The sequence below is a fragment of the Oryx dammah genome, unplaced genomic scaffold (genome assembly GCF_014754425.2).
Source record: "Oryx dammah isolate SB20612 unplaced genomic scaffold, SCBI_Odam_1.1 HiC_scaffold_23, whole genome shotgun sequence".
In the NCBI taxonomy this organism is placed as follows: Eukaryota; Metazoa; Chordata; class Mammalia; order Artiodactyla; family Bovidae; genus Oryx; species Oryx dammah.
In genome coordinates, this window is record NW_024070207.1 from 110,767,961 (window position 1) to 110,795,939 (window position 27,979).

The 27,979-nt window shown below is 41.5% G+C and overlaps 1 protein-coding gene across 1 annotated transcript in view; it reads left to right on the plus strand.

Moving 5' to 3' along the window:
- The window catches only part of ACOT9 (acyl-CoA thioesterase 9), a 30,647-nt gene extending 11,410 nt beyond the window's left edge, over window positions 1–19,237 (plus strand). The window contains exons 6-15 of the mRNA XM_040266645.1: window positions 2,662–2,745; window positions 3,143–3,246; window positions 9,071–9,144; window positions 16,128–16,195; window positions 16,655–16,766; window positions 16,919–17,009; window positions 17,187–17,272; window positions 18,101–18,188; window positions 18,336–18,486; window positions 18,919–19,237. Of these exons, the coding sequence (XP_040122579.1) occupies window positions 2,662–2,745; window positions 3,143–3,246; window positions 9,071–9,144; window positions 16,128–16,195; window positions 16,655–16,766; window positions 16,919–17,009; window positions 17,187–17,272; window positions 18,101–18,188; window positions 18,336–18,486; window positions 18,919–19,007 (947 nt within the window). The 3' untranslated portion in view covers window positions 19,008–19,237. The remainder of the gene's footprint in view (window positions 1–2,661; window positions 2,746–3,142; window positions 3,247–9,070; window positions 9,145–16,127; window positions 16,196–16,654; window positions 16,767–16,918; window positions 17,010–17,186; window positions 17,273–18,100; window positions 18,189–18,335; window positions 18,487–18,918) is intronic.
- Window positions 19,238–27,979: the final 8,742 nt, after the last annotated feature.

Below are 27,979 nucleotides of genomic sequence, written 5' to 3' on the forward strand. Positions count from 1 at the left end.
CACTGGTTTGATACCTGGGTTGGAGAATTCCATGGACAGATGAATCTGGCAGGCTACAGTCCAGGGGGTCACAAAGAGTTGGACATGACTGAGTGACTAACACTTATCTTAAATACACAAACACCCCTGCCACTATGCTGTTTTTCTTCATCACTTCATGTAGATAGCTAGTCCCTTTTCCTTGTTCATTTGATACTGTTCCATCCCTTTCTTCAAGAAACTCGCCTTTTATCACATATACTTTCTCCCTCGTATCTCAAGCCTTTGGTCAACTTTACTTTTCCCTCAGTTTCTAAACATATTCAAGGCTCTTAATGAAAAATAGGTAAAATCCCCTTCCCTTATAGCACTCTCCAGTTTTCTTTCCCTCTCACTTGAGAGCTAACTTTGTGTTCTGGCTTCTGCTCCTCTGTGGCATTGAGCTGATCATGCCAAGCAGTCTGTTGCTGCCTTACTGCGTGATCTCACAGGTGCTTCTTGGCATACCTGACCCCTTTGCAGCTCCTGACAATGTCGAACTCACCTGTGGGCATTGGCGATATTTCCTCCCACCTCTCAGGCTGCTACTTCCCAGTCTCCTTTGTAGCTTCCTCTTTCTCTGTTGATCCTTTAAATGTTGCTGATCTCCAGGGTGTTGTCTTCTGCCCCTTTTTGTTGTTGATAGATGCACTTTCTCTATAAATCTCGAATCCCAGTGTTTCAATTGTTCTCAGTATTGTTGAGTTGTTCAGTTGTGTTCGACCCCATGGATACCAGGCTTCCCTGTCCTTCACCATCTCGCGGAGTTTGCTCAAACTCATGTCCATTGAGTCAGTGATGCCATCCAACCATCTCATCCTCTGTCGTCCCCTTCTCCTATATTAGCTGTATTTATTTCATTAAAATGTACTTAAATAAAAACCAGTATAAAGAGGCACAAACAGGAGAACAGGAAAAATTCACCATGAAAATATAAAAAGTCCAAACCTGCTTGCACATAGTAATAGTCTTAGTTCAAAATGAATTGCTGAATTTGACTGCTTTAAATTGAAAAACTCCCATATGACCAAAGATACTATTAACAACAACAACAAAAACCCTAGCACATGTCTGCAAGAAAGAGTAACCAAAAAGAAGAATGAAGAAAATAATAAACTATATATAAAAGGGTTACTACAAATGAATAAGAAAAAGATAAAGAAGCCAACCCCAAATGGGGGCTTCCCTGGTGGCTCAGTGATAAGGAATCCGCCTGCCAATGCAGGGGACACAGGTTTAATCCCGGGTCCAGGATGATCCCACATCCCACAGAGCAACTAAGCCCTTGTACCACAACTACTGAGCCCACATGCCACAGTGACTGAGGCCCACTCGCCTGGAGCCTGTGCTCCACAAGAGAAGCTCTGTCGTCCTCTTCTCCTTCGGCCTTCAATCTTTCCCAGCCTCGGGGTCTCTTTGTATCAGGTGGCCAAGTACTGGAGCTTCAGTATCAGTCCCCCCAATGAATATTCACGGTTGATTTCCTTTAGGATTGACTGGTTTGATCTTGCTGTCCAAGGGACTCTCAAGAGTCTTCTCCAAAACCATGGTTCAAAAGCATCAATTCTAGTATGGGAGCTATATAAGGTACATTTCCTGGCCTGCTCTTGTGAGTTGCAGACCAGTTTGTCCTGCCTTTTGGCCATCTTCATTTGGATCTGCCATGGACTTCCTGAATTCAGTGTGTTGAAAATGGTCCACTCTGCTCTTCCTGTGTATATCCTTTTTCTTAGTGAATGGTACATCGTCTTCACTCATGCAAGTTAGATACCTGAGTTAATTTAAGTCTTGTCAAACCTGCCCTCTTCTTAGCTCTTGGGTCTTTTCTCTTGTCTTCGTTTCCACTAATGTGCCGTAGGTCAGACACTTACAGTTTCCTTTCTGGGTACCATAAAGGTTTGTAAATGGAGTTTCTTGCCTTTTACTCCTCATCCCCCTCCCAGTACATCCTTTAGCAGGTGCATGGATGGAAGAGTTTATTGTTACTCAACAGATACAGAGCACAGACCCAGTCCTGAGGGTTGATGATACAAATTTGAATGAATCATAGGGTAGGCAGGAATGCTATTGAAGAAGTACAGTACAATTTTAAATGAGTTGATATTTGTAAGGTACATAGAGTCATGCTTGGCACCTTTACATGCTTGTTAAAATATGGGAAGTACACAGATCACCATGGGGTAGTGTAGGAGCCGAGGGTATTATGGGGAAGGAGGGAGAGCTCTAAGCCAAATAATAGTTTCATGATTCAGGAAGAGTCAAGAGGAAAACAGGTAGGTGAGTCCTTGTCTTTTATTTCTCTTTTTGAAGAAGTTTGATGTTTTCAGACTCATGTGTTTGGGTCTTTTTCTGCCTTAGGCACCATACCTTGGTTGAGTGATAATAAGCCACCTGGTAGACCTGGGCTTTGGGCTTCAGTTTCCTCATCAGAGCTAAAATTCAACAGACAGTCAGATTAGAGGATTTCTAGATCACATTAATGTATCAAAATCTTTAGTTCTAGGATATGACCACTAGTGGGATATGGGGAATTGGGTCTTCAAAACCAGATAAGACTGTTTATGAATTTCAAGGAGTAAATTGTGAACATTAAAAAATAATTTTGCTTTTTCCTTTATTTGGTTCTCTTCTGTTTTCCTACAGTTCTTATTTGCTACATGCACAACAAAATTCATTCAGCTAAGATGTCTCCTTTATCGATAGTTACAGCCCTGGTGGACAAGATTGGTAAGTGATATTATTTTCTTGGCATACTTAGAATTTTTAGTAATTATAAAATATTAATATTAGAGGAAATATTTTCCTTTTATGGAAGAATTTTTATGTATATATATGTATATGCATATGAAAATGTCAGCTATGTATCAACATGTTTTTTATAATTATCTTCGAGTGGAAGGGTTTTGCATGATTCTGGTTTCACTTTTTATATTCTTTGCGTTGCCTTATTTTTCAGAAAGACATACATATGTCTTCAGTATGTCAAAAAGGAATCATATTTTTAGTTTTCAAGACAAAAAGGAAATATAGTGGAATTTATGAAAATTTCCAATGAAATATGTCGATTTACAGTACAGAAAAGTTGGAGTATGATTTGTGCTCAGGTTGATTTTCTGTTTTGTAGATATGTGTAAGAAGAATTTGAGCCCAGAACAGGACATCAAGTTCAGTGGCCATGTTAGTTGGGTTGGGAAGACATCCATGGAAGTGAAGATGCATATGTTCCAGGTGTGTCTGTGCCCAAAATCTGCCTTTTTCTAATACAGCCAGCTAGCCTCAGTGAAAGAAAAGCTTACTTACCTATCTATCCATAGACAGGTGTATAGTTTTATAAGTTTTCCACTTACAGAAGAGCAATTCAAGTTCACGTCATACAGATGGTGTATTAGTATCCTCCTGGACAAAGACTGACAGATTATTTGGTGTTTATGCTTAGTATTTATTCTTTTCAAATCATATATAGCTCCATGTTAAGGTACTTATTTCTGGTTTTACCCTAGAGAATTTCACAACAGTCTGAGTTCTGTTAAACATAAATGGAATTGGTCACTGTTAGTTTCTTAGGGCTGCTGTAGCAAAGTACCACAAACCAGATGGCTTAAAGCAACAGAAATTAATTGTTTTACAATTGCAAAGCTATAAGGTCTCAGCAGGACCATGCTCCCTCTAAAACGTGTATAGGAGAAGCCTTCTTTGCTTCTTCATAGCTTCTAGTGGTTCGCTGGCTTTTTGGCATTCCTTGGCTTGTAGTTGTAACACTCATTGTCTTCCTTCTTTATTACATAGCATTTTCCTCTTGTGTTTCTGTGTCTCTTCTATTCTTACAATGGCATCAGTAATACTGGATTAAGGGCCCACCTACTCCAGTGTGACCTCATCTTACCTGATTATATCTGCAACAACCCTATGTCTAAATACAGTCACCTTCACCTGTACTGAGGGTTAGGACATCAACATATCTTGTTGGGGGACACAGTTGAACCCATAACAGTCACTTAGATTACTATAGCATCTAGGAACAGCCTCTCTGATGAGCACAAGTCAGAACAGTTATTTTAAGGCAATGAAGAAGGACTTCCCTGGTGGCCTAGTGGCTAAGACTCTGTGCTCCTCATGCAGGGGGCCCAGGTTTAGTCCCTTCTCAGGGACCTAGATCCTACATGCTGCAACTAAGAGTTTGAATGCTGCTAAGACTCGGCACAGCCAAATAAATTAAAAAATATATTTTTAAAAAGAGATAAATTTGTCAAGAAAAAGTACCTTGAAGATAATAGTACAGAAATCAAATAATTCAGAGTATGTTCAAGATTTCATTGTGAAAACTTATCTAAGAACAGCTTAGTTATATCAGGGTATTAGATGGATCTATCATTCAGATACATTTATCTTTTCTGTTATGAAATCATGAAGCATTTCACCTTTTGGAAAAAAGTCTGAAGGTTGCTCTGTGGTAATTAAAATTATTTTGTCAAAATCAATTCAGTTCAGTTGCTCAGTTGTGTCTCTTTGCGACCCCATGGATTGCAGCCTTGCAGGCCTCCCTGTCCATCACCAACTCCCAAAGCTTACTCAAACTCATGACCATTGAGTCAGTGATGCCATCCAGCCATCTCATCCTCTTTCGTCTCCTTCTCCTCCCACCTTCAATCTTTCCCAGCATCAGGGTTTTTTCCAATCTCAGTTCTTTGCATCAGGTGGCCAAAGTATTGGAGTTTCAGCTTCAACATCAGTCCTTCCAATGAGTAGTAAGGACTGATTTCCTTTAGAATTTTACTGGTTGGATCTCCTTGCAATCCAAGAGACTCAAGAGTCTTCTCCAACACCACAGTTCAAAAGCATCAATTCTTTGGTGCTCAGCTTTCTTTATAGTCCAACTCCCACATCCGTATATGACTACTGGAAAAACATAGCTTTGACTAGATGGACCTTTGTTGCTAAAGTAATCTCTGCTTTTTAATATGCTGTCTAGGTTGGTCATAGCTTTTCTTCCAAGGAGCAAGCATCTTTTAATTTCATGGCTGCAATCACCATCTGCAGTGATTTTGAAGCCCAAGAAAATAAAGTCTGTCAGTGTTTTCACTGTTTCCCCATCTATTTGCTGTGAAGTGATGGGACTGGATGCCATGATCCTAGTTTTCTGAATGTTGAGTTTTAAGCCAACTTTTTCACTCTCCCCTTTCACTTTCATCAAGCGGCTCTTTTGTTCTTCACTTTCTACCATAAGGGTGGTGTCATGTGCGTATCTGAGGTTATTGATATTTCTCCTGGCAATCTTGATTCCAGCTTGTGCTTCATCCAGCCCAGCATTTCACATGATGTACTCTGCATTTAAGTTAAATAAACAAAATAGGTACTTTTAAAATTTGATACTGTATGTAAACATTGAATTTTTTAAACTCCCTTGTTGCTGCTTTTAAATAATAATAATAACACTGCTTTTAAAACCAAACATGAAGTTGTTGGGGATGGTGCTATGATTTGTTCACTTCCTTTGTTAGTCCTAATGGTTGATTCACAGTGGATCCCTGGCATACGACCTGCTTTCTAAGAATCTTGGACAAATAGATTGAAAAAGAGATAAAGGAATTATTTGGAAGAGAGCCAGTGAAAAATCAGTGTCAGAAATACACTTTTGTTTTAAATTTGCATTTCTCATTGGCCATTTTGATGAATAACTCATGGCTTAAGTGATCTTTTATTCCAGAGAGGGAGCTTGGCAATAGATACCCTGCCTCTGGTTTGGCTAAAATGTAGGTTCAGATTCCAGCTCTTGGACTTCCCTTGCAGTTCAGTGGCTAAGACTTCACACTTCCACTGCAAGGGGCACAGGTTCGATCCCTGGTCAGAGGACTAGGATCCCACATGCCACATGGTGTGAGCAAAAAAAAAAAAACCCTAACTCTGCTGTTTGTTAGCCGTGTGACTGTGGGCAGATTTCTTGCCCTCTCTGAGATGCTGTTTTGTTAGCCACAGTAGCCACTAATCAAATGTTGCCAATTATGTTAATTTATCATCATTGCTATGGAGATGGTTCTAGATCTCTTCTAGGCATGACCTTCAGACCTGCCTTTTGGGGTTCCCATAGATCTCTCTCCCATGTGTACTCTTGCTGTCTCCCAAGTCCAGTGTGTTCCAGACTGTGTCAGCTTCCTTTCCAATCTTGATTCTCCTTCGCTTTCCCCTTTCCCACCCTCCTGTTTCTCCCAGCTCCAAACCTTTGTGAAAGCTTTAATTTTTTCCTGTCCTGTGCAGCCTTTTGCCAAGTCTTGCAGATTCATCACCCACTGTTGCTCACCAGAGTCCTCACTTCCCTTTCCCCCTGGCCTCTGAGTTTCATTCAAGCCCTCACTGCCTCTTGTGTGAGCATCTTAGTTGTCTTTTAATTATTCTGCCTGCTTTTAGTCTCTTCTGTGTTAATTTTACACATATCTACCAGATAGATCTTCCACAACCGATCTTCAGTCATATCATTTCCTTTCTCAGAACCCTTCAACGGCCATTATCTGTGGTTCAAAGTCTAAATTCCTTTGACTAGTTAGGGTCTAAAGTGTTGGTCGCTCAGTTGTGTCCGACTCTTTGCGACCCCCACAGACTGCAGCCCACCAGGCTCCGCTGCCCATGGAATTCTGCAGGCAAGAATACTGGAGTGGGCTGCCATTTCCTTTTCCAGGGGATCTTCCTGACCCAGGGATCGAACCCGGGTCTCCTGCAGACTGATTCTTTACCATCTGAGACACCAGTTAGGATCTAAGATGCTCCACAAACAGCACCAACCTACCTAGTGGCTGGTTCACACACCTTCTTAGAGCACACCACTGGAGACCTTGAGCATCCTAAGAGTAGAGTTGTTTGTTTTGCATCCACGATGCTTAGCACTAGTGCATGTTAATTATAATAAACTGGAACATTACACAGTAGGTGAGTGGATGAGTATCCTGTTGTACATTTTCCTTTGGCCGGGATTTCTTGGGCAGTGGCTCTCCATATCCTCATTCCACCTGTGCTTCCGGGTCACTTCATGCTCCAGTCTGTCCCCGATCCTTTCAGCTCATAGTACCTGTTCCTTCCCCACATCCGTCTCTTCTGGCTCCTGCTATCCTCTTCTCTACAGAGCTCTATACGCACGTGTTTTTTCTGTTTGACTATGTGTGCATCCCCAGGGAGATCTGGGAGTGAGTCATCTATTCCACTTCCTGATGGCCAACATTTAACACTGACTATGCAGTGATTTATGGGGTGTTCCATCTGTGCTCAGTATACAGCAGTGAGCAAAACAGAGAAAGTTCCATTCTCTTGGAGTTCACACTCTAGTAGTGCTCAACAGTCAGTTCATTCATTGACAATCATTGATTGGGTATCTGCTGTCTGCCAGTCTTTGTGCCAGTTGCTGGGATAAACATGTGAATAAAAATGGTCTTTGTCCTCAAGGAGTTCTCAGTGCAGTAGGAAGACAGACACATAAGTAAATCATTATGGTATAGTCAATTAAGTGGGCTTCCCTGATGGCTCAGTGGTAAAGAATCCACCTGCAATGCAAGAGACACGGGAGACGTGGGTTCGATCCCTGGGTCAGGAAGATCCCCCGGAGGAGGAAACAGCAAATCCACTCCAGTGTTCTTGCCTGAAAAATTCCACGGATAGAGGAGCCTGGTGTTATAGTCCAAAGGGTCACAAAGATTGGACTGAGTGACTAAGCACAAATTAAGTACTGTGCACTATTTCTCAACAGGGACACTATTAGAATTGTACGTGGGAGAATTCTTTGTTCTGCAGGACCTTCCCCTGTGTTGTGAAGTGTTACTGCGCTGCACTAGTAATGTCCCTCAGCTCATGGCAACCATCACCAGCCCTGCATGTTTCCAGATGCCGCTAGGGGGTGATATTTTCCTAGCTTATGTTGAGAACCACTGTCAGAAGAGGCCTTTGTTTCCACTTAGGTGGCAAAAAAAGGGAGGGAATGATCAACTCTGCCTGGGGAGTAGGGCTGGGACCGGGGATGGGGAGGGGTATCTTGAGGAATGCCACCCTGAGGAAGGCATCAGGCAAAGATGTGGAGAGGAGGTGCTCAGGTGACAAAATGGGACATTCCAGGACCTCCAAGTTGTTAGGTGTGGCTAGAGAAAAAGGTGCAGGCACAAGGGGAATGTTCGGTGAACATCTGGAGAGAAATCTGGGCTCCGTGGCAGAGGCTTTCCAGTAGGCTGAGAACAGATGCTGGGAGAAAGGAGGAACTCTTGAAAGGTTTGAACAGGACAGGGACATAGTAAGATGGGGGAGACTCTTCCCAAAGTTGAAGGGGAGGACTCATTAGGGGTTGAACGGATATTGGTCATGAGGACTAGAGATGAGATTTGTTGAGGATGGAATCAACTGTAACCCCAGGTTACGATAGGACTTGAGGATATAACTTTCTTGGAAGTACAGACTCCTAGGGGGTAAAAAAATACCTTAAAATCTTGATGGACTCTGCATTGTACATATTTAGCTTAATCCATAGAGTTGTCACCCATCTTATCCATTCTTGGAAGCCCCTGTGCTGGGCTAAGGAAACAGGCACATCCTCGTAGTTGGCACACTCAAGTTTCCAGAAAATTTGAATGTCTGGGTGAGCGACAGGAGGTCTGCCTGGCTGTGTGTGCCTTGGGGAGGACAGCTAGGCCTGAAGAAAGCCAGCCTTCTGCAAGATGGTTACACTTAAGTGATGGTGATGCATAAGGTCCCTCTGTGACCCTTGCCCTGGGTCCCAGTCATGCAGCTCCAAGGCATAGTTTGTGCCCATCCCAGCCCTTCTCACTCTGTGCACTGTTTGGGTTTTGGAGGTGTCTCCATTCTCTGCTAGACCACAGATTGCTTGATCTTGCTGCCACTCCCTGCCACCTGCCAGAGCCTAGTCATGTTTCTGGCATCTCAGCAGATGGCAATTAATGAATGCACTTGTCTTCTTTTGCTAATTTCAGCCTTTCCTGAAGGCTCTGTTATCTGTTAAGATTGTACTAGGTCTTCCCACTAAACGCATTTCTTACAGCTGCATTTTCTTTTTTTTGTTCTCTAGTTACACGGCAATGACTTTTCTCCTGTTTTGGATGCGACATTTGTAATGGTGGCTCGTGATTCTGAAAATAAAGGGTAATTGCTGTTTTTTTTCCTATTTCTTTCTTCTTTTTTCCTGTTCTTTGAAAAATATATATATTTTTCAAATATCTGGAGATATCTGAAAACTGGAGAGAAAACTTTAATAAATCTCTAGAATTATTATATTTAATTAATTAAATTTCTAGATTTATTCTGGATCTAATAAATTTCACTCAGTTTTGTCTGACTCTTTGCAACCCCATGGACTGTAGCCTGCTAGGCTCCTCTGTCCATGGGATTCTCCAGGCAAGACTACTGGAGTGGATAGCCATTCCCTTCTCCAGAGGATCTTCTGAACCCAGGGATTGAGGGGCTCCTGCATTGCAGGAAGAGTCTTTACCATCTGAGCTACAGGGAAGTCCTTAAATATATTTTTCAAATATCTGGAGATATGTGAAAACTGGAGAGAAGACTTTGATAAATTTCTAGATACCATCACCTAAACTTAAGAGTTTTGACCTTTTGCCATATTTGTTTCTTTTTTAAAGGTATGTTATTTTCTGTGTCATATTTTAAAGCAATTCCAGATATAATGACATTTTACCTCTAAATACCTTAGTGTAGACATTGCTTTAAAAATGAGGATATTTTCTTAAATAACTACATTACCACTAGCACACCTAACAAATAATAGTAAGTACTTAATGTATTCTAATAGTTCATATTCACTTTTCCCCAATTACCTTTTTAATGATTTATTTAAATCAGAATCCAAACAAGGTCCACTTACTGCATTTGATTTTTATGTCTCTTAAGTCTGCTTTTTTTGTTTGCAACTTTATTGAGATATAATTCAGATATCATGCAATTCACTGATTGAAAGTGTACAGTTTAATGGCTTTTAGCATATTCATAAAATTGTGCAGCCTCTTCAGCCTGTGTTAATCTGGAATGGTTGTGTGCACCCACCTGTCCTTTACCCCTTCTCATGAAGGGGGCAAAAGTCCAGATTCATTGTTCTATACAGCGTCTCACTTTCTGGATTTGTCTCATTGCTTCTTCATGGTATTATTTTTTAACTGTTTCACTATCCCTCGTATTTTCTGTAAATTGAAGTTAGATCTAAAAGCTTAATTAGATCTGAATCCAGTGTATTTGGTGAGAGCACTTCCTAGGTGATGCTGTCTCTACTGTATCATGTCAGATTTTCCCACTCATAGTAAAGGTAAGATTAGTGTGTGGGTTCAAGTAGCAACAGACTGATCTTTCCATTATGCACTTCAGTTTATCATCTTAGGATCAACAATAATCCGCAGGTGTAGTACAGTACAAGATGTATCCCATGTACATCTTAAAAATAGCTAGTTTCCCATCAGTCTTCCTTCAGTGCTTTTAATCTCCTTTGCTGATTAGCAGTTTAATCATTTTCATTAGAGAATATAAAATGATTCTCAAATTCTGACATTATTTCTGTATTTGTTAGCCAGAGATCTGTAAAGAAGACTTTTTCTTTACCAGCTAGGGCAGTTTGGTTTGTCAAGGAAGATCAGGATCAATGTTTCATTTTTTGCTTTATTTACACATTTACTAGCTAGTGATGACAGTTTTTCTGCCTTTTTTGCTTTTTAAGAAATTATCACTGTGAGTTCATGGATTTTAATATAGTAAATATGTTTCAGTAAATTGCAGCCATTGTTCTTCCTGTTCCTTGGAATGAACATCTTTGGTCAGTGGGAACTCCTTTAAGCTGCCTCCTGTGATGAGCTAGTTTTACATTTCCTAGTCTTTGATAACTTTCTGCTCTCTGGTAAATGAGATACCTTGAACTTATCCTATACATTTCCTGCCCCAGGCCTGGTATCAGCTATTTCTCCAAGGAGTCCTCAGGTTCCTTTTAATGGGAAACTGGTAGTTAGGCACCAAAATCTGGGCACTAGAACTATATGTTTTTATTAGTTAGTCATTGTTTCTAGGCTTTTTCAGTGGACAGAGCTTGAATGTATGTTAAAAAGAAAACAAAAAACCTCATAAATTTATACTGTCATTTCCAAGTCAAGTTTAGCTATACATACTTTAAAGCTTTCAGTTCAGTTCAGTTCAGTCGCTCAGTCGTGTCCTACTCTTTGCGACCCCATGAATCTCAGCACGCCAGGCCTCCCTGTCCATCACCAACTCCCGGAGTTCACTCAGACTCACATCCATCGAGTCAGTGATGCCATCCAGCCATCTCATCCTTTGTCGTCCCATTCTCCTCCTGCCCCCAATCCCTCCCAGCATCAGAGTCTTTTCCAATGAGTCAACTCTTCGCATGAGATGGCCAAAGTACTGGAGTTTCAGCTTTAGCATCATTCCTTCCAAAGAAATCCCAGGGCTGATCTCCTTCAGAATGGATTGGTTGGATCTCCTTGCAGTCCAAGGGACTCTCAAGAGTCTTCTCCAACACCACAGTTCAAAAGCATCAATTCTTCGGCACTCAGCCTTCTTCACAGTCCAAGTCTCACATCCATACATGACCACAGGAAAAACCATAGCCTTGACTAGACGGACCTTAGTCGGCAAAGTAATGTCTCTGCTTTTGAATATACTATCTAGGTTGGTCATAACTTTTCTTCCAAGGAGTAAGCGTCTTTTAATTTCATGGCTGCAGTCACCATCTGCAGTGATTTTGGAACCCCCAAAATAAAGTCTGACACTATTTCCACTGTTTCCCCATCTGTTTGCCATGAAGTGATGGGACTGGATGCCATGATCTTTGTTTTCTGAATGTTGAGCTTTAAGCCAACTTTTTCACTCTCCTCTTTCACTTTGATCAAGAGGCTTTTTAGTTCCTCTTCACTTTCTGCCATAAGGGTGGTGTCATCTGCATATTTGAGGTTATTGATATTTCTCCCGGCAATCTTGATTCCAGCTTGTATTTCTTCCAGTCCAGTGTTTCTCATGATGTACTCTGCATATAAGTTAAATAAGCAGGGTGACAATATACAGCCTTGACATACTCCTTTTCCTATTTGGAATCAGTCTGTTGTTCCATGTCCAGTTCTAACTGTTGCTTCCTGACCTGCATACAGATTTCTCAAGAGGCAGGTCAGGTGCTTATCTTTTCTTTCTTACATTGAATTCTTGGTTCCTAATGCCGGTTATACCCAAGACATTCAAACTGGGAAAAACTATTTAATTATGTGTGTGGGAGTGGGGTAGGAGGGAATGTTCCAGGATTGCTATTGTATAGCATGGAGTCTGGAGGCCTATGAGAAGTCTGATTTGTTTCAAAAATTTGAGTTAGGAGTCTTCAATGAGAAATCTCTTTTGCTGCATGGAAAACTGACTTGGAAACCCAAGTTAAGAGCAAAAAATCCCTTGGTGACTCTTATCTGAGTGAAGTATCCACCTGTCTTCTCTATCTCCTCCAGCCACTTCCAGCTGACCTGCTGCTCCTAGTGGCTAACCTGGGGCTCCTTTTCCAGCACTGAAGGCATTACTTAAAGTTTCTCACCCAGCTGATGCATTCTAATTTTCCAAGCTGCTATTTCAGTACTTTTGTTTCCATTTTTGTTTCATCCAACCTTTGGATTCTACCATAATGAAGGATTATCCCTTTTCTCCGTGTTTTAGTTTGAAAAATTTGACACCTACAAGAATGTAGAAAGAATAATGCAATGATCACCCATATACCCTTCACCTAAGTTCTCAAATTAACATTTTACCACTTTTAACTTACTCTTGCCCTTTTCCAGTAAATATAAATATATACTTTTCCTCATGTAATTGTTTCAGAGTAAGGTTGAGACTACTTTACCCATAAATAATTCAACATGTATCTCCTAAGAATAAGGCTATTCTCCTATATTATACCCAAGAAATTTAAGTTATACAATTATTGTTTCTAATATTTGATCCATATTCAAATGATGCCAGTTGTCCCTAAAATATTCTTTATAACCTTTTCTCTTGAGTCAGGGTAGGATTAAGGAGCATGTATTGTATGCTCTTGGGGCTTCCCTGACGGTTCAGATGGTAAAGAATCTGTCTGCAATGAGGGAGACCTGGGTTTGATCCCTGGGTTGTAAAGATCCCCTGGAGGAGGGTATGGCAACCCAAGCCAGTATTTGTGCCTGTAGAATCCCCATGGACAGAGAGGCCTGATGGGCTACAGTCCATGGGGTCACAAAGAGTCAGACACAACTGAGCGACTAAGCACACATCATATGTTATTATCATGTTTCTTTAAATAATTCCCCTTAAAACAATCCCCCTGGCACTTTATGTCTTTTAAGACATTGACTTTTTAAACTTTTTACTGAAGTATAGTTGGTGTACAATACTGTGTTAGTTTCAGGTATACAGCAAAGTGATTCAGTTATGTATCTCTCTCTATATATATATAGATACACTTTTTCAGATTCTTTCCCCATATAATTATTATAAAATATTGACTGTAATTCCTTGTATTATATGGTAGGTCCTTGCTGTTTATCTGTTTTACATATAGTGATGTGTATATGTAAATCCCAAACTCCCAATTTATATCCCCCCTTTCCCCTTGGTAACCATAAGTTTGTGTTCTGTTTGTGAGTCTGTTTCTGTTTTGTAAATAAGTTTATTTGTATCTTTTTTTAGATTCCACATATAAGGGATATCATATGATATTTGTCTTTGGCTTATTTCACTTAGTATGATAATCTCTGGGTCTCTCCATGTTGCTTCAGATGGCATTATTTCATTCTTTTTTATGGCTAAATAATATTTCATTCTATTGTTTTCCTCTGTTTCCTTGCACATCGTCTTTATCCATTCCTCTGTTGATGGATACTTAGGTTGCTTCCATGTCTTGGTTATTGTAAATAGTGCTGCAGTGAACATTGCAGTGAATGTATCTTTTTGGATTATGACTTTCTTTAGGTATATGCCCAGGAGTGGGATCATTGGATCATATGGTAGCTCTGTTTTTAGTTTTTTAAGGAACTTCCATACTGTTTTCCATAGTGGTTGCACCAATTTACCATCCTACCAACAGTGTAGGAGGGTTCCTTTTTCTCCATACCCTTTCCAGTATTTACTATTTGTAGACTTTTTGATGATGTCCATTCTGGCCTGTGTGAGGTGATGACCTCATTGTAGTTTTGATTTGCATTTCTCTAATAATTAGCAGTGTTGAGCATCTTTTCATGTGCCTTTTGGCCATCTGTGTGTCTTCTTTGGAGAAATGTTTATTTATATCTTCTGTCCATGTTTTGTTGGATTGTTTGTTTTGATATTGAGCTGTATGAGCTGTTTGTATATTTGGAGATTAATCCTTTGTCACTTGTATCATTTGCAAATATCTTCTCCCAGAATGTAGGTTGTCTTTTCATTTTGTTTATGGTTTCCTTTGCTGTGTGAAAGCTTTAAAATTTGATTCAGTTCAGTTCAGTTCAGTTGCTCAGTTGTGTCTGACTCCTTGCACGCCAGGCCTCCCTGTCCATCACCAACTCCTGGGGTTTACCCAGATGCATGTCCATTGAGTTGGTGATGCCATTTAACCATCTCATCCTCTGTCATCCCCTTCTCCTCCTGCCTCCAATTTTTTCCAACGTCAGGGTCTTTTCAAATGAGTCAGCTCTTCACATCAGGTGGCCAAAATATTGGCGTTTCAGCTTCAACATTAGTCCTTCCAATGAACACCCAGGACTGATTTCCTTTAGGTTGGACTGGTTGGATCTCCTTGCAGTCCAAGGGACTCTCAGGAGTCTTCTCCAACACCACAGTTCAAAAGCATCCATTCTTTGGCACTCAGCTTTCTTTATAGTCCAACTCTCATATCCATACATGACTACTGGAAAAACCATAGCCTTGACTAGATGGACCTTTGTTGACAAAGTAATGTCTCTGCTTTTTAATATGTTGTCTAGGTTGGTCATAACTTTCCCAAGGAGTAAGCATTTTTTAATTTCATGGCTGCAGTCACCATCTGCAGTGATTTTGGAGCCCCCCAAAATAAAGTCTGACACTGTTTCCACTGTTTCCCCATCTATTTGCCATGAAGTGATGGGACCAGATGCCATGATCTTCGTTTTCTGAATGTTGAGCTTTAAGCCAACTTTTTCACTCTCTTTCACTTTCATCAAGAGGCTATTCAGTCACTCTTCACTTTCTGTCTTAAGGGTGCTTAGGTCCCATTTGTGTCTTTTTTTTTTTGTTTTTATATCCATTACTCTAAGAGACAGATCCAAAAAATATTGCTGCTATTTATGTCAAAGAGTATCTTGCCTATATTTTCCTCTAGGAATTCTGTAGTACTTCACCTTACATTTAGGTCTTTAATCCATTTTGAGTTTATTTTTATGTATGGTATTAGAGAATGTTCTAATTTCATTTTTTTACGTGTAGCTGTCCAGTTTTCCCAGCACCACTTATTGAAGAGACTGTCTTTTCTCCATGGATGATATATTCTTGCCTCCTTTGTGGTAGATTAATTAACCATAAGTGCATGGGTTTATTTCTGGGCTTTGTATACTGATCCATTGATCTATATGTCTGTTTTTGTGCCTGTACCATATGGTTTTGATTACTGTAGCTTTGTAGTATGGTCTGAAGTTGAGGAGCCTGATTCCTCCAGCTCTGTTTTTCTTTCTCAGAATTGCTATGGTTAGTCAGAGTCTTTTGTGTTTGCATACAAGTTTAAAATATTTTTGTTCTGATCCTGTGAAAAATGCCTTGGTAATTTGATAGGGATTGAATTGAATATGTTGATTGCCTTGAAAAGACATTAACATTTTTGAAGAGTCCAGGCCAGTTGTCTTACAGAATTTTTACAACCTGTTTTTGGCTATTTCCTCATAATTAGAGTCAGGTGAAACATTTTGACAAGTGGCCATATCCTTTTTTACAATGTGAATTTTCTAGTGTGCAGATCAGTCTGTCCAGAAGGCTCCCCTGATTGTTCCAGAGCTCTTATGTGAAGCTGTCAGTAGCATTACCTAAAATGAAAATCTTCAGTCTTTTTTTTTTTTTTTTTAGGTAATGGCATGTCTTAAAATTTTTTTCTTTTTTTTCTTTAGGCCAGCCTTTGTAAATCCACTCGTTCTTGAAAGCCCAGAGGAAGAAGAGCTCTTTCAACAGGGAGAATGTATGTTAATTTGTTCATAATAAGATAGAATTTAAAAAACATATTAATTCTGTTGCAGAGGAAATTAAGAGTATGTATGGACTCCTCATACCAGTCAAGTGTCCAAAGAGTCCATTCTTTGAACAATTTTATTGATCATACAATATTAAGTAATTTGTTTTTTCACTTTTGATGAAATGCGAGTTGTCTCTTAATGAAATAACTGCTGGTTGGGGCTGTAGGTCAAAGTGATTATAAGTGATCTCACACTGAGTTGATATGATTTCCATCTGAAAGCAAAAAAATCACTGGAAGTTTTATGTAGCCTCAGGAGCCTTCTCTGGGATAAATATACAATTTCCAGTGGGCTTTTCAAAATCGGGAAATACTGTGTTTTTAGGGTCCTAGGCAGCCCTGGACAGGAGCCTTGTGCTGTAGTGTGGCCCTTCTGATCATAGCTCTTCTCGTCCCCTGTTGCAGTGAACAAGGGGAGAAGGGTTGCCTTCAGCTCCACGTCATTACTGAAAATGGCCCCCACTGCCGAGGAGAGGACAACCATACATGAGATGTTTCTTAACACGCTGGATCCAAAGTAAGTTAGGATGGTGAGATTCTGGGTTGGGAAAGTAGGCCTTCTCCAGAGCTACACTTGCTCGAACATATTGGGTGGTGTTTGGGAATATTTTACTTTTCCGCAGCAGAGCCATGGCATTGACAGGGTTTCCTCAACCTCCATTTGCACAGGACTATAAGTTTTCGAAGTCGGGTTTTGCCTGCTAATGCAGTGTGGATGGAAAATTCAAAACTCAAGAGCTTGAATATTTGCCACCCTCAGGTATTGGAACTTAGTGAAGAATCTTCTGAACAGGGTAACTGGGACTCATGACACTCATCTAAGATTTGACCTGCTTTTCAAGACTGTCCTCTGTTCTGTGGTATTGTTAATTCCTTATTCTGTAGATTTGGATAGTCACAAGCTTGTATTTATTAATATTTATCTTATGTCCTATAGGAGCGGAACATTTTCAATCGAATCTTTGGTGGTTTCCTTATGAGGAAAGCATATGAACTTGGATGGGCTACTGCTTGTAACTTTGGGTGAGTTAGATTTAAGGTAGTCTTAACTCCTGAGAAGCTGTTTATACTACCACACTTGGGGAAACATTTTGGACCAGTCTAAATGGGTTTGGTAATATATGGTGTTTTTAAATAAATGCTACACTGGTTTCAGATGGGTTTGTTTTTTATTTAAAATTTTTTATTGGAATGTAATTGCTTTACAGTGTTGCATTGGTTTCTGCTGTACAGTGACATCAATTAGCTATAAGTATACATATATTCCCTCCCTCTTAAGCCTCCCACTCCACTCCCCTTCTCCCCCTCTAGGTCATCACAGAACAGAAAGCTGAGCTCCTTGTGTTATAAGCAGTTTCTTACTAGCTGTTGTTTTACATGTGGTAGTATATATATTGGAGAAGGAAATGGCAACCCACTCCAGTGTTCTTGCCTGGAGAATCCCAGGGATGGGGGAGCCTGGTGGCTGCAGTCCATGGGGTCACACAGAGTTGGACACGACTGAAGTGACTTAGCAGCAGCAGTATATATATGTCAGTGCTACTCTTCCAGTTTGTCCCAAACTCTCCTTCCCCCGATCTTCATTTTAGAAGGTTCTTGCTCTGATGCTGTCAGTTAGTACATTAAAGACCCGCTGAGAAAAAGGGGTGATGACATGCAGCAGGGAAGAGATGATTTTGCCACTGATGTGATCACAGTGTCATCTCTTACCATTCCTTCTGGTGTGATTATTTCCTCCTCCTCTAGGTTTATTCTTTGATCTTTTAAAGTTTGCTTTAGAAGATTATTAGGGAAAAACTAGAGATCATCTGAATTTTGCAGTTGACCCCACGTATTATCTTTCCCCGATAGTGGTTCCCGACCGTTTATAGTTGCCGTGGATGATATCATGTTTCAGAAACCTGTTGAGGTGGGATCATTGCTGTTTCTTTCTGCACAGGTAGGTGTGTGATGAGACAGGGAAATATAATCTTTTATTATTTGGGCCTAAAAGAGAGGCTTTTATATTCTAAAGCCACCATTTGTCTTATGACTGTTTTCTTCCCTCTTCCTGATGCAACTAACTATCATGTCCCTAATCACTTAGGTCTGCTTTACTCAGGGGAATTACATTCAAGTCAGAGTTCACAGTGAGGTGGCCTCTCTTCAGGATAAAGAGCATATGACCACCAATGTCTTTCATTTCACGTTCATGTCGGAAAAGGAAGTGCCCTTGGTTTTCCCCAGAACATATGGAGGTAAGTGACAATGACTGCTTGTCCCTAACAAGGGGATCTTTCAAAGATAGTTTTCTCCTTTTAGGTTGTAAGAAGTACTCTGACGCCCATCCGCCCGAGTGCATGTCTTTAAGGGATTGTGCTTTTGAGATTCTGCAGCCCTGAAGGTCAGGGTGCCTCATGGCCCTTGGGTGGCCATTGCTGTTCTGCCTGCCTGGCCATTGTCTGAAGGGCTGGTGCCAGTGCAAGCAGCCACTGGTGGTTAGGACTGGTCCTGCCAGGGCTGGAGTTGAGGCCCACTCCCTGGGGTATGCGGCCTGTTCTCTGGCCCAGCATTGCATGCCTGGTGTCAAGTTTGCATTCCCATTGCTGTCCCAGGGTTCCCAGGTGGTCTTGTGTTTGTATAATAATTTTCTTAGGTTTCTCCAGGGCTCTCTCTCTCTTGTGTTCTAGAGTCCATGTTGTATTTAGATGGGCAGCGGCATTTCAAATCTATGAGTACACCAGTGACCCTGAAAAGGCACTACGTTGTCGAGCCCTAGGAAGACTGCGCTTGTTGAAGACCAGCACCCCGCAGTGATACAGTGCCGGATGAAAGCCTGAGCGAGTGTATCGGTTTTAGTGTTTATTCTCATCCTCCATGGAGATGAAGGATATATTCGGCTTTTAGGATGGTCAGAAAAAAGGAACGAGAAATGGCTGGGGGGGGGGTGCAGAGGGAGAAAGAATTATTGAATAATAAATACTTTTAAGAATTTAAATTGTGAAGCTACCATGTTACCTCCTGTCTGTTCAGGAAATGAGGGCAGAATGCCTTTTTATGTGGCTGGACACACTCTTTTTTTACACATATTGCGACTGTCAGTCTACATGGTTTCCTGCCCAGGCATTTGGAGGGCATTTGTTAAACCTGACCTGTAGTGCAGTTCCCCTATGTTGTTTAAATCCTATGTACCCTATGTGATTCCTTTGTAATTTTACCTCTTTCTATTTCCCAGCTTTTGTTGTTAGCAGAGGACAGATGAAAAGTTGAAGTGAAGGGATTCAACAAAAGACACAGTATTTGTAAGAATCTGTGGGACACTTTAGATTGGAAACCATACCAAGAGGAGTTCACAGATGGTTTAGGTCAGGAGATGCAGGACCAAATGTTCCTTCTTCCACTCACCTGACAGCTCTTCAGTACACTCTGCTAAGGGCTAGGAATCTTCTATCTGATGACAAAATATGAACAGTAATGGTAATAGCAGCTGCTTGTGCTTCTGGAGCTTGCTCTGTGCTAGATAGGCATTCTGTGAAGTGCGTGATGTGTATCAGCCCATTTGCTGCTTTCACTGACACTGAGGTAGGCTGTGTAACCCACTCATTGGGTTCGAGCACTCAGGAATCTGAAGCACAGAGAGGTTAATAACCTGCTCAGGCTCCTTCAGCTGGTCGATGGTGCTGCTGGGATTCATAACCAGGTAGTGTCGGGCAGGGTACTGCTTTCTGGGAATGTAGCAAGGGACATTATGCCCAGTATCACAGAGTCACCTGGGAACCCAAAGGGACGTATTCCCATGAGTCTGTGGCCAAGACCCAGTTTCTTCTTTGATGTGAAGTTGATTAAGTACAGAAGAGAGAAAAACCATGCTGCACAGAGAGGGAAAAAGTTACCTCTGAAAAGATGTTCCCAGGAAAGAAACAGTGTGGGTTCCAGAATGGCTGTCACAAACTTGGCTCTCTGCCTCTGAATCGGCTGTAGTACTTTTTTTTTTTTTTTAAATTCTATTAATGTTTATTGAAACCACAGTTACATGAATGAGTACTTCTGGCATAAATAGTCATGGGAACAAACAACTGCTCTGGAGGTGGGCAGTTGGACTCATGGCACCCAGTGTGTACCACATTGTAAGCTTGCTTGCATTATCTTCCTTCCCCTGCCCCCGGCCCCCTGAGCTGTATTATCAATACTATCCTGAGTTTCACCTGGCCCTTCAGTCCTGCATTTTGAAGATCTGCCTATAACCTGGTGGGGTCCCTGAGCTGCCTGGTGGGAAGAAGGGACAGCCCTGCAGAGTTGTCTGAATGTGTTAATAAGCAGAGTTCAGTTGAGAGACCCACTGCATGCTGATATATAGATTGTACATTATGCATTTAACCGCTTATTGCTGTACACGGAAGCTTTTGCAAGAAGTTTTCTCCCTGTTGTGAGAAATGTTGCAGTTAATATCCTAAAGCTAAAACATTTAATTCTTAAGTTGTTTTCTTTGGAAAATTGTTGATAAGTGATCTGTATGTCAAAATAGCACGCACAAGACTTTTAATATGTATTTCAAGTAATTCTCGAGCAGTTGTACACATTCATTTAACTTATTAGCAATTTTCCTGAATTTGGCTGAATTTTAACCTTTACTTTTATTTTTTTTAAAGATTTTGTTGGGGACCATTTTTAAAGTCTTTATTCAATTTGTTACAATATTGCTTCTGTTGTTTTTTATGTTTTGTTTTTTTTTGGCTACTCGGCATGTGGGAATCTTAGCTCCCCAACTAGGGATCAAACATACACCCCTGCTCTGGAAGGTGAAGTTTCAACCACTAGACCACCAGGGAAGTCCCTGTCCTTTAGTTTTAAAAACATCTTTGCCATTTCTATAGGTGAAAAATGACATTTGTTAATTGCTTTCTTTGAATTCTACTGAGATTGAACTTTTAAGTATCTTTTTTTTTTCAGTTAAATAACTTGAGTACTTTTGGATATCAGATTTTAAGTCAAATTATGTTGTCTACCAATAACAGTTTTAATATTATAAGAGCTAGAGATTTTTATTTTTAATACAGGACTTTAAGAAGATGAGATGAAGCAAACTCTGAAGGATACACCGTAGGTTCTTGGTGTTCAGTGTTTTGTCCCTCTTCTGTAAGGAATATCGAACTTTCAGCCAGGACCAGCCCTGCTGCTGGTCTAGCGCAGAACTTCCTAAAGTGGGTGGGACATAGTTTTATATCGACGAGTCCATGTGCCCCATTTTACATCAGGCATTATTACCATGTTCTTACTTTTTGCTCAGGTAGTTCTTCACTGGGAAGTCATCAAGGATGATGTCTTTATTTTTAGTTTTCTTAAAAGAGTTCACATTAGTGTGCTCTGCACTGGGTTGTGTGTGTCCACATGAGGCTGTGGCTCCATTTCTCGTGGTAACCAGACTGTTCTACGTGGCTATGTGTTCCCTTTGCTACCTGCATTTGCTGTACCTTCTGCTCTTTCTCCTCTCTGGGAATAGAGTCAGTAACTTGATTCCTGAAGAACTGAAGGTTGCCCTCCACCCAGGAAATTCACCATTTTATTTTTCATTTCTGAGTTTGGGCAGAGAAAAAGACTTGTCATCTTTCAAAAGACACATTTGATTTTGTGGCATGGCTGGGCTCATCTGGGAGGTTCTTTTGCTCTTTGCAGTGTTGGCTGGCATCATTCAGGCAGCTGTGTTCAATCAGGAGCTCATCTGGGGCTAGAACAGCTGGCCCATGAGCTGGGGCTGCTGGAATGGGTGGGGGCCAGCCAGGCCTCTCTGAACAGACTAGTTGAATTTCTTATATGGTGTCTTATGGGCTCCATGAGCAACCAACCAGATTCCTAGCTCCTAACTGTGTCATCATCCTGCCTCTCAAAATCATTTCTGTGAAGAGTGATCATGGTGTTATGGAAGTTCCCAAAGGTGAGCACTGGAAAGAAGCTACCAGTTGAATGATTGAGAGGTCGCTGGTAAGAAAAAAAATGGTTTCAAAAAGCAATGGTGTCTAGGGCTGGGTGGAATGAGGCTGAGTAATTCTAAGCATCCAACTGTCTTTTCTGGGTGAAGTCCTTGAACTCTGGTGAGATGCTCTTTGATAAACATTTTATGTGTTTATATTATAAACAGTTTAGTACAATTTATGAGATTTTATAAAATTTCCTATAAATATTTTATTTACAAGAAACATTGGGAGGGACTGCATCAGATACCCCTCCTCTGGTAGTTTATAATGCATATTAACTTAAATAAGACTTTAAAAAGTAGGGCCATTAGAACAGCTCTTTAACTTTTTAAATCAGCTTTTGTGAAACTTATTTGATTAAAGACTTTGTTGTCGTTGTTAATACCTATGACTAAATGGAACATATTAGGTGTTTTAATAGCTTTTACAAAGCCGTGATTATACTCTGTATTTTGTAACCTGAAAAGGCATATGTATATTGTCCAAGGGGGAAAATATGCCCTATTTTGCTATGGAGAATCAAGTATTAGTATTATGTTTCTTAACAAATTTATTTATTTTTATAATTTTTTTTTAACACCAAAAACATTTTGTATTGGGATATAGCCAATTAACAGTGTTCTGGTACTTTCAGGTGAACAGCAACGGACTCAGCCATACATATACATGTATCTTAAAAACAAATTTAGAGCAGCATTTTAGATCTGACTGACTTTATCACTTTCCAGTGTTGGCAGTCTTGCTTTTTTTGTGTGTGTTTACTTGTTTAGTCTATTTTGATTTTTGGCCTCGCCACATGACTAGCAGGATCTTAGTTCCCTAACCAGGGATTGAATCCATGCCCTCGGCAATGAAAACGGGGAGTCCTAACCACTGGACCCACAGGGAATTCCCAGTCCTGGTTATAAGTTTTTTATCTTGAAAGTGAAAGTCACTCAGTCATGTCTGACTCTTTGTGACCCCATGGATTATACAGTCCATGGAATTCTCTAGGCCAGAATACTGGATTGGGTAGGCTTTCCCTTCTCCAGGGGATCTTCCCAACCCAGGGGTTGAACCTAGGTCTCCCTCATTGCATGCAGATTCTTTACCAGCTGAGCAGGAGTGTAATTTCTTGCTGTCACTGCTGATATTTTATAAAACATTAACACGTAACAGTGCATTTAACTTAAAATTCTGAGTAGCTCAGCTGGTAAAGAACCCTGGTTCGATTCCTGGGTTGGGAAGATCTTTTTTAGGAGGGATAGGCTACCCACTCCAGTATTCTTGGACTTCCCTGGTGGCTCAGACAGTGAAGAATCCATCTGCAATGTGGGAAACCTGGGTTCGATCCCTGGGTTGGGAAGATCCTGTGGAGGAGGGCATGACCAGTATTCTTGCCTGAAGAATCCCCATGGACAGAGGAGCCTGGCGGACTACTGTCCATGGGGTCACAAAGAGTCAGACATTACTGAGCGACTAAGCATACATACACACAATCTTGTAGCATTATGCCCCATTTACAGATGTGAAGAGGAAGGCAGAAGGAAATACATTAGGAAGCTGGTGAAGGTTAGTTTATAAGATATTTGTGTCCATTCTGATACAGAGAATACAAGTTTGTTATTCAATTTCTGTACAAGAGCCTCAGGCTCAAATTCCATGATGTATGCTTTAATGTGAAAACATTTGGAAATAGTTGCCAGTTGTTTACGGGCCTCTGCAATGGCTGAGTGGAGAAGGCAATGGCACCCCACTCCAGTATTCTTGCCTGGAAAATCGCATGGACGGAGGAGCCTGGTAGGCTGCAGTCCATGCGGTCGAGAAGAGTTGGACATGAATTAAGCAACTTCACTTTCACTTTTCACCTTCATGCATTGGAGAAGGAAATGGCAACCCACTCCAGTGTTCTTGCCTGGAGAATCCCAGGGATGGGGGAGCCTGGTGGGCTGCCGTCTTATGGGGTCACACCCAGTCAGACACTACTGAAGTGACTTAGCAGCAGCATCAGCAGCAGTGGCTGAGTGGTGAAGAAGCTGCCTGCTAAGCTGGAGACATGGGTTTGATCCCTGGGGCAGGAACATCCCCTGGAGGAGGAACTAACAACCCACTCCAGTATTCTTGCCTGGGAAATCCCATGGACAGAGGAGCCTGGTGGGCTACAGTCCATGGGGGTCACAAAGAGTCAGACACGACTAAGCATGCATGCACGGATTCTTTATTTGGTTATATGGAATCCCATGGCAACTTGTATTAACATATTAATACTAATGTGCAGTGTGGCAAAATATCAGTCACAAGATGTAATCATCATAAAATTTTTATATATGGCTAACACATATTGGATTCTTAGCACTGTGGTGCTGCTGCTACTGCTGCTAAGTCACTTCAGTTGTGTCCAACTCTTTGCGACCCCATGGACTGCAGCCTACCAGGCTCCTCCGTCCATGGGATTTTCCAGGCGAGAGTACTGGAGTGGGTTGGCATTGCATTCTCCGTAGCACTGTGCTAATGACATCAAAATGTATTTTCTTACTTAATCCATACAATCAGCTTTTGAGGTCAACACCATTATTACCCACTTTTTCAGATGAGGAAAGTGAGACAGAGAGAGGAAACTAACTTGCCACAGCTTATCTTGTAACTGTATAGAGGTAGGAGTAGGTGCTGTAGACCCACACTATGTCTAGAAGCTTTACCACATAACATTTTCTCAGCTAGTGTTATAAGAGTTAACTTGTGATTTATATATATGTAAATATGCATTGGCATATAATTGGGCCTCAACCATAAGTACTCTTGCCTGGAAAATCCCAAGGGCGGAGGAGCCTGGTAGGTTGCAGTCCATGGGATTGAGAAGTCGGACACGACTGAGCGACTTCCCTTTCACTTTTCACTTTCATGCATTGGAGAAGGAAATGGCAACCCACTCCACTGTTCCCAGGGACAGGGTAGCCTGGTGGGCTGCCTGTCTATGGGGTCGCACAGAGTCGGACACGACTGAAGCGACTTAGCAGCAGCAGCAGCAGCAGCAGCAACCATAAGAGACGAGGATGGTTGACTTATTTGGGACATTTACAAGAAGTATTTAGTTTTGGCTGTGCTGGGTCTTCATTGCTGAGCAGGCTTTTCTCTAGTTGCAGCGAGCCGAGGCTACCCTCTAGTTGGAGTGCATGGGCTTCTCTTGTTGAGGAGAATGGGCTCTAGGATGTGTGGGCTTCAGTAGTTGTGGTTCCGTGTTCTCTAGAGTACAGGCTGAGTAGTTGTGGTGCACGGAATTAGTTCCTTTGTGGCATGAGAGATCATCTTGGATCAGCGATCAGACCCATGTCTTCTGCATTGGCAGGTGGATTCTTTATAACCGAGCCCCCGGGCATTTAACTTGCTCTTAGAGACAAACTTTTGGTACAGTTGTGATTGACTCTCTAAAGTGACTTGTGAATGTTTTCTCTCCCTCCCTTGGCAACAAATAATGAACTATTTTAAAATGAAGTGAAGTTGCTCAGTCGTGTCCAACTCTTTGCGACCCCATGGACTGTAGCCTAGCAGGCTCCTCAATCCATGGGATTCTCCAGGCAAGAATACTGGAGTGGGTTGCCATTTCCTTCTCCAGGGAATAGTAAAGAGAGATTAAAAATAGGGATTTGGCAAGTTCAAAAACGGATTTAAGGACCCTTGAAGAGTCACTGCTTCTAGATAAAACTGTTGTAGCATGGGGTTATTTTGGTCTAAGGGGATCAATCTGAGGTGGATTTGGCGTCCTTTGGTCCAGTGGGGGGTTTCAGGCAGGCAGTGTGATGTGGGAGGAGGGGTGCTGGCCCAAGTGTCCATACCTATGCATTCTTGCCTGTGTCTGCAGCCAGTCTGTTCAGAGGAGAGGGTGGGGGGTGGTTCATCTTTTTGGGTTCTGTTTCCTTCTCCATAAAAGGAGAGGCAGTTTTCTCATCCACAGTTTCCTGATTTAGGCCTGTTTTTCTCCACTTGGTTAATGCCTGTACTGCACATAATGTAAAAAATCAAGTTCCATTTAAGATGTGTAAGCTAAAAAAAAATGGAGCTTCAGAATAAACCAAGACCTTCTCAAAACCATTCAGTAAGCCAGAGGCATTGATAAAGTAATACCTCAGAGAAAGGATTATAGTAAATGAAAGAAAGGATAGGATATTTTTATTACTGTGTCACGGAAATTATGTACCTTTAATAGAGGGAATAGTATGACTAAACAAATGAACAAAACCATAATGGAAGGAAAATTACATAAGACAAAGTATTGATATGCCAGGCATTTATTGTATCCTGATTTTATTTGTATATACACACATATTTCAGTTCAGTCACTCAGTTGTGTCCAACTCTTTGCGACCCCATGGACTGCAGCACACCAGGCTTCCCTGTCCATCACCAACTTCTGGAACTTGCTCAAACTCACGTCCATCAAGTCGGTGATGCCATCCAACCATCTTATCTTCTGTCGTCCCCTTCTCCTCCTGCTTTGAGTCTTTCCCAGCATCAGGGTCTTTTCCAATGAGTCAATTCTTTGCATCAGGTGGCCAAAGTATTGGAGTTTCAGCTTCAGCATCAGCCCTTCCAATGAATATCCAGGACTGATTTCCTTTAGGATTGACTGGTTTGATCTATAGTATATATATATGCATTTGTTAAAAAAGTGACCCATTAATAGGTTATGTAATTTAGTGGGTTGTAGCCAACATTACAAAAGTAAAAGGCTGCGTCACACATAGTAACAGTTCATATGAAACTTGCTATATATGTGCATGGTGCACACACACACATGGTGTAAAATGTACTTTTAACTGGGTCATGGTCATTGATGGGAGGGATACTCAGTACAGATTAAGATGCTTCCTTGAGTTGTACTTAGTTTTGAATTGGTCTGAATTTTAAGTTTTTTTCCCTTTTTTTTTCTTGTGTGTGCTAGTCACTTAGTCATGTCCAACTGTTTGCGACCCCATGGACTGTAGCCCGCTAGGCTCCTCTGTCCATGGAATTCTCCAGGCAAGAATACTGGCTGCTGCTGCTGGTGCTAAGTTGCTTCAGTCGTGTCCGACTCTGTGAGACCCCATAGATGGCAGCCCACCAGGCTCCCCCGTCCCGGGGATTCTGCAGGCAAGAACACTGGAGTGGGCTGCCATTTCCTTCTCCAATGCATGAAAGAGAAAAGTGAAAGTGAAGTCGCTCAGTCATGTCCAACTCTTAGCGACCCCATGGACTGCCGCCCACCAGGCTCCTCCGTCCATGGGATTTTCCAGGCAAGAGTACTGGAGTGGGGTGCCATTCCGTTCTCCAGGGGATCTTCCTGACCCAGGGATCCAACCTCTGTCTCCTGCATTGGAGGTGCATTCTTTGCTGTCTGAGCCACAGGGATACTCTTTTTTTCCTTAGACTGGTTAAAAAACAAAAATCGAGGACTTCCCTGGTGGTGCAGTGGTTCAGACTTCACACTTTCAGTGTAGGAGGTGCTTTGATCCCTGTTAGGAAACGATCCCATATGCTGTGGTGCCGGCCAAGTAAAAGAAAAAAGCCTTCCGAAAACCGAAAATCGTTTGGGTTAGTTGTTGCTCTGAATAGTTTATCCTGAAAGGGGGTGGGGTGGGGGGCTTGGGCGGAAACCTCGGGACAGGGGGGCTTTTGGTGTGCTGGGCACCATCTCGTGGCCTTTGGGTTACAGTGCAACGTAACTCCCTTTGATAGAGAACTTGCGAATCATTTTTCTGATGTCCTGGCTGAGCTGTACAAATGGCCAGAGCTTGAAGTTAAACCCAAGTCTGAAGATTCAGTT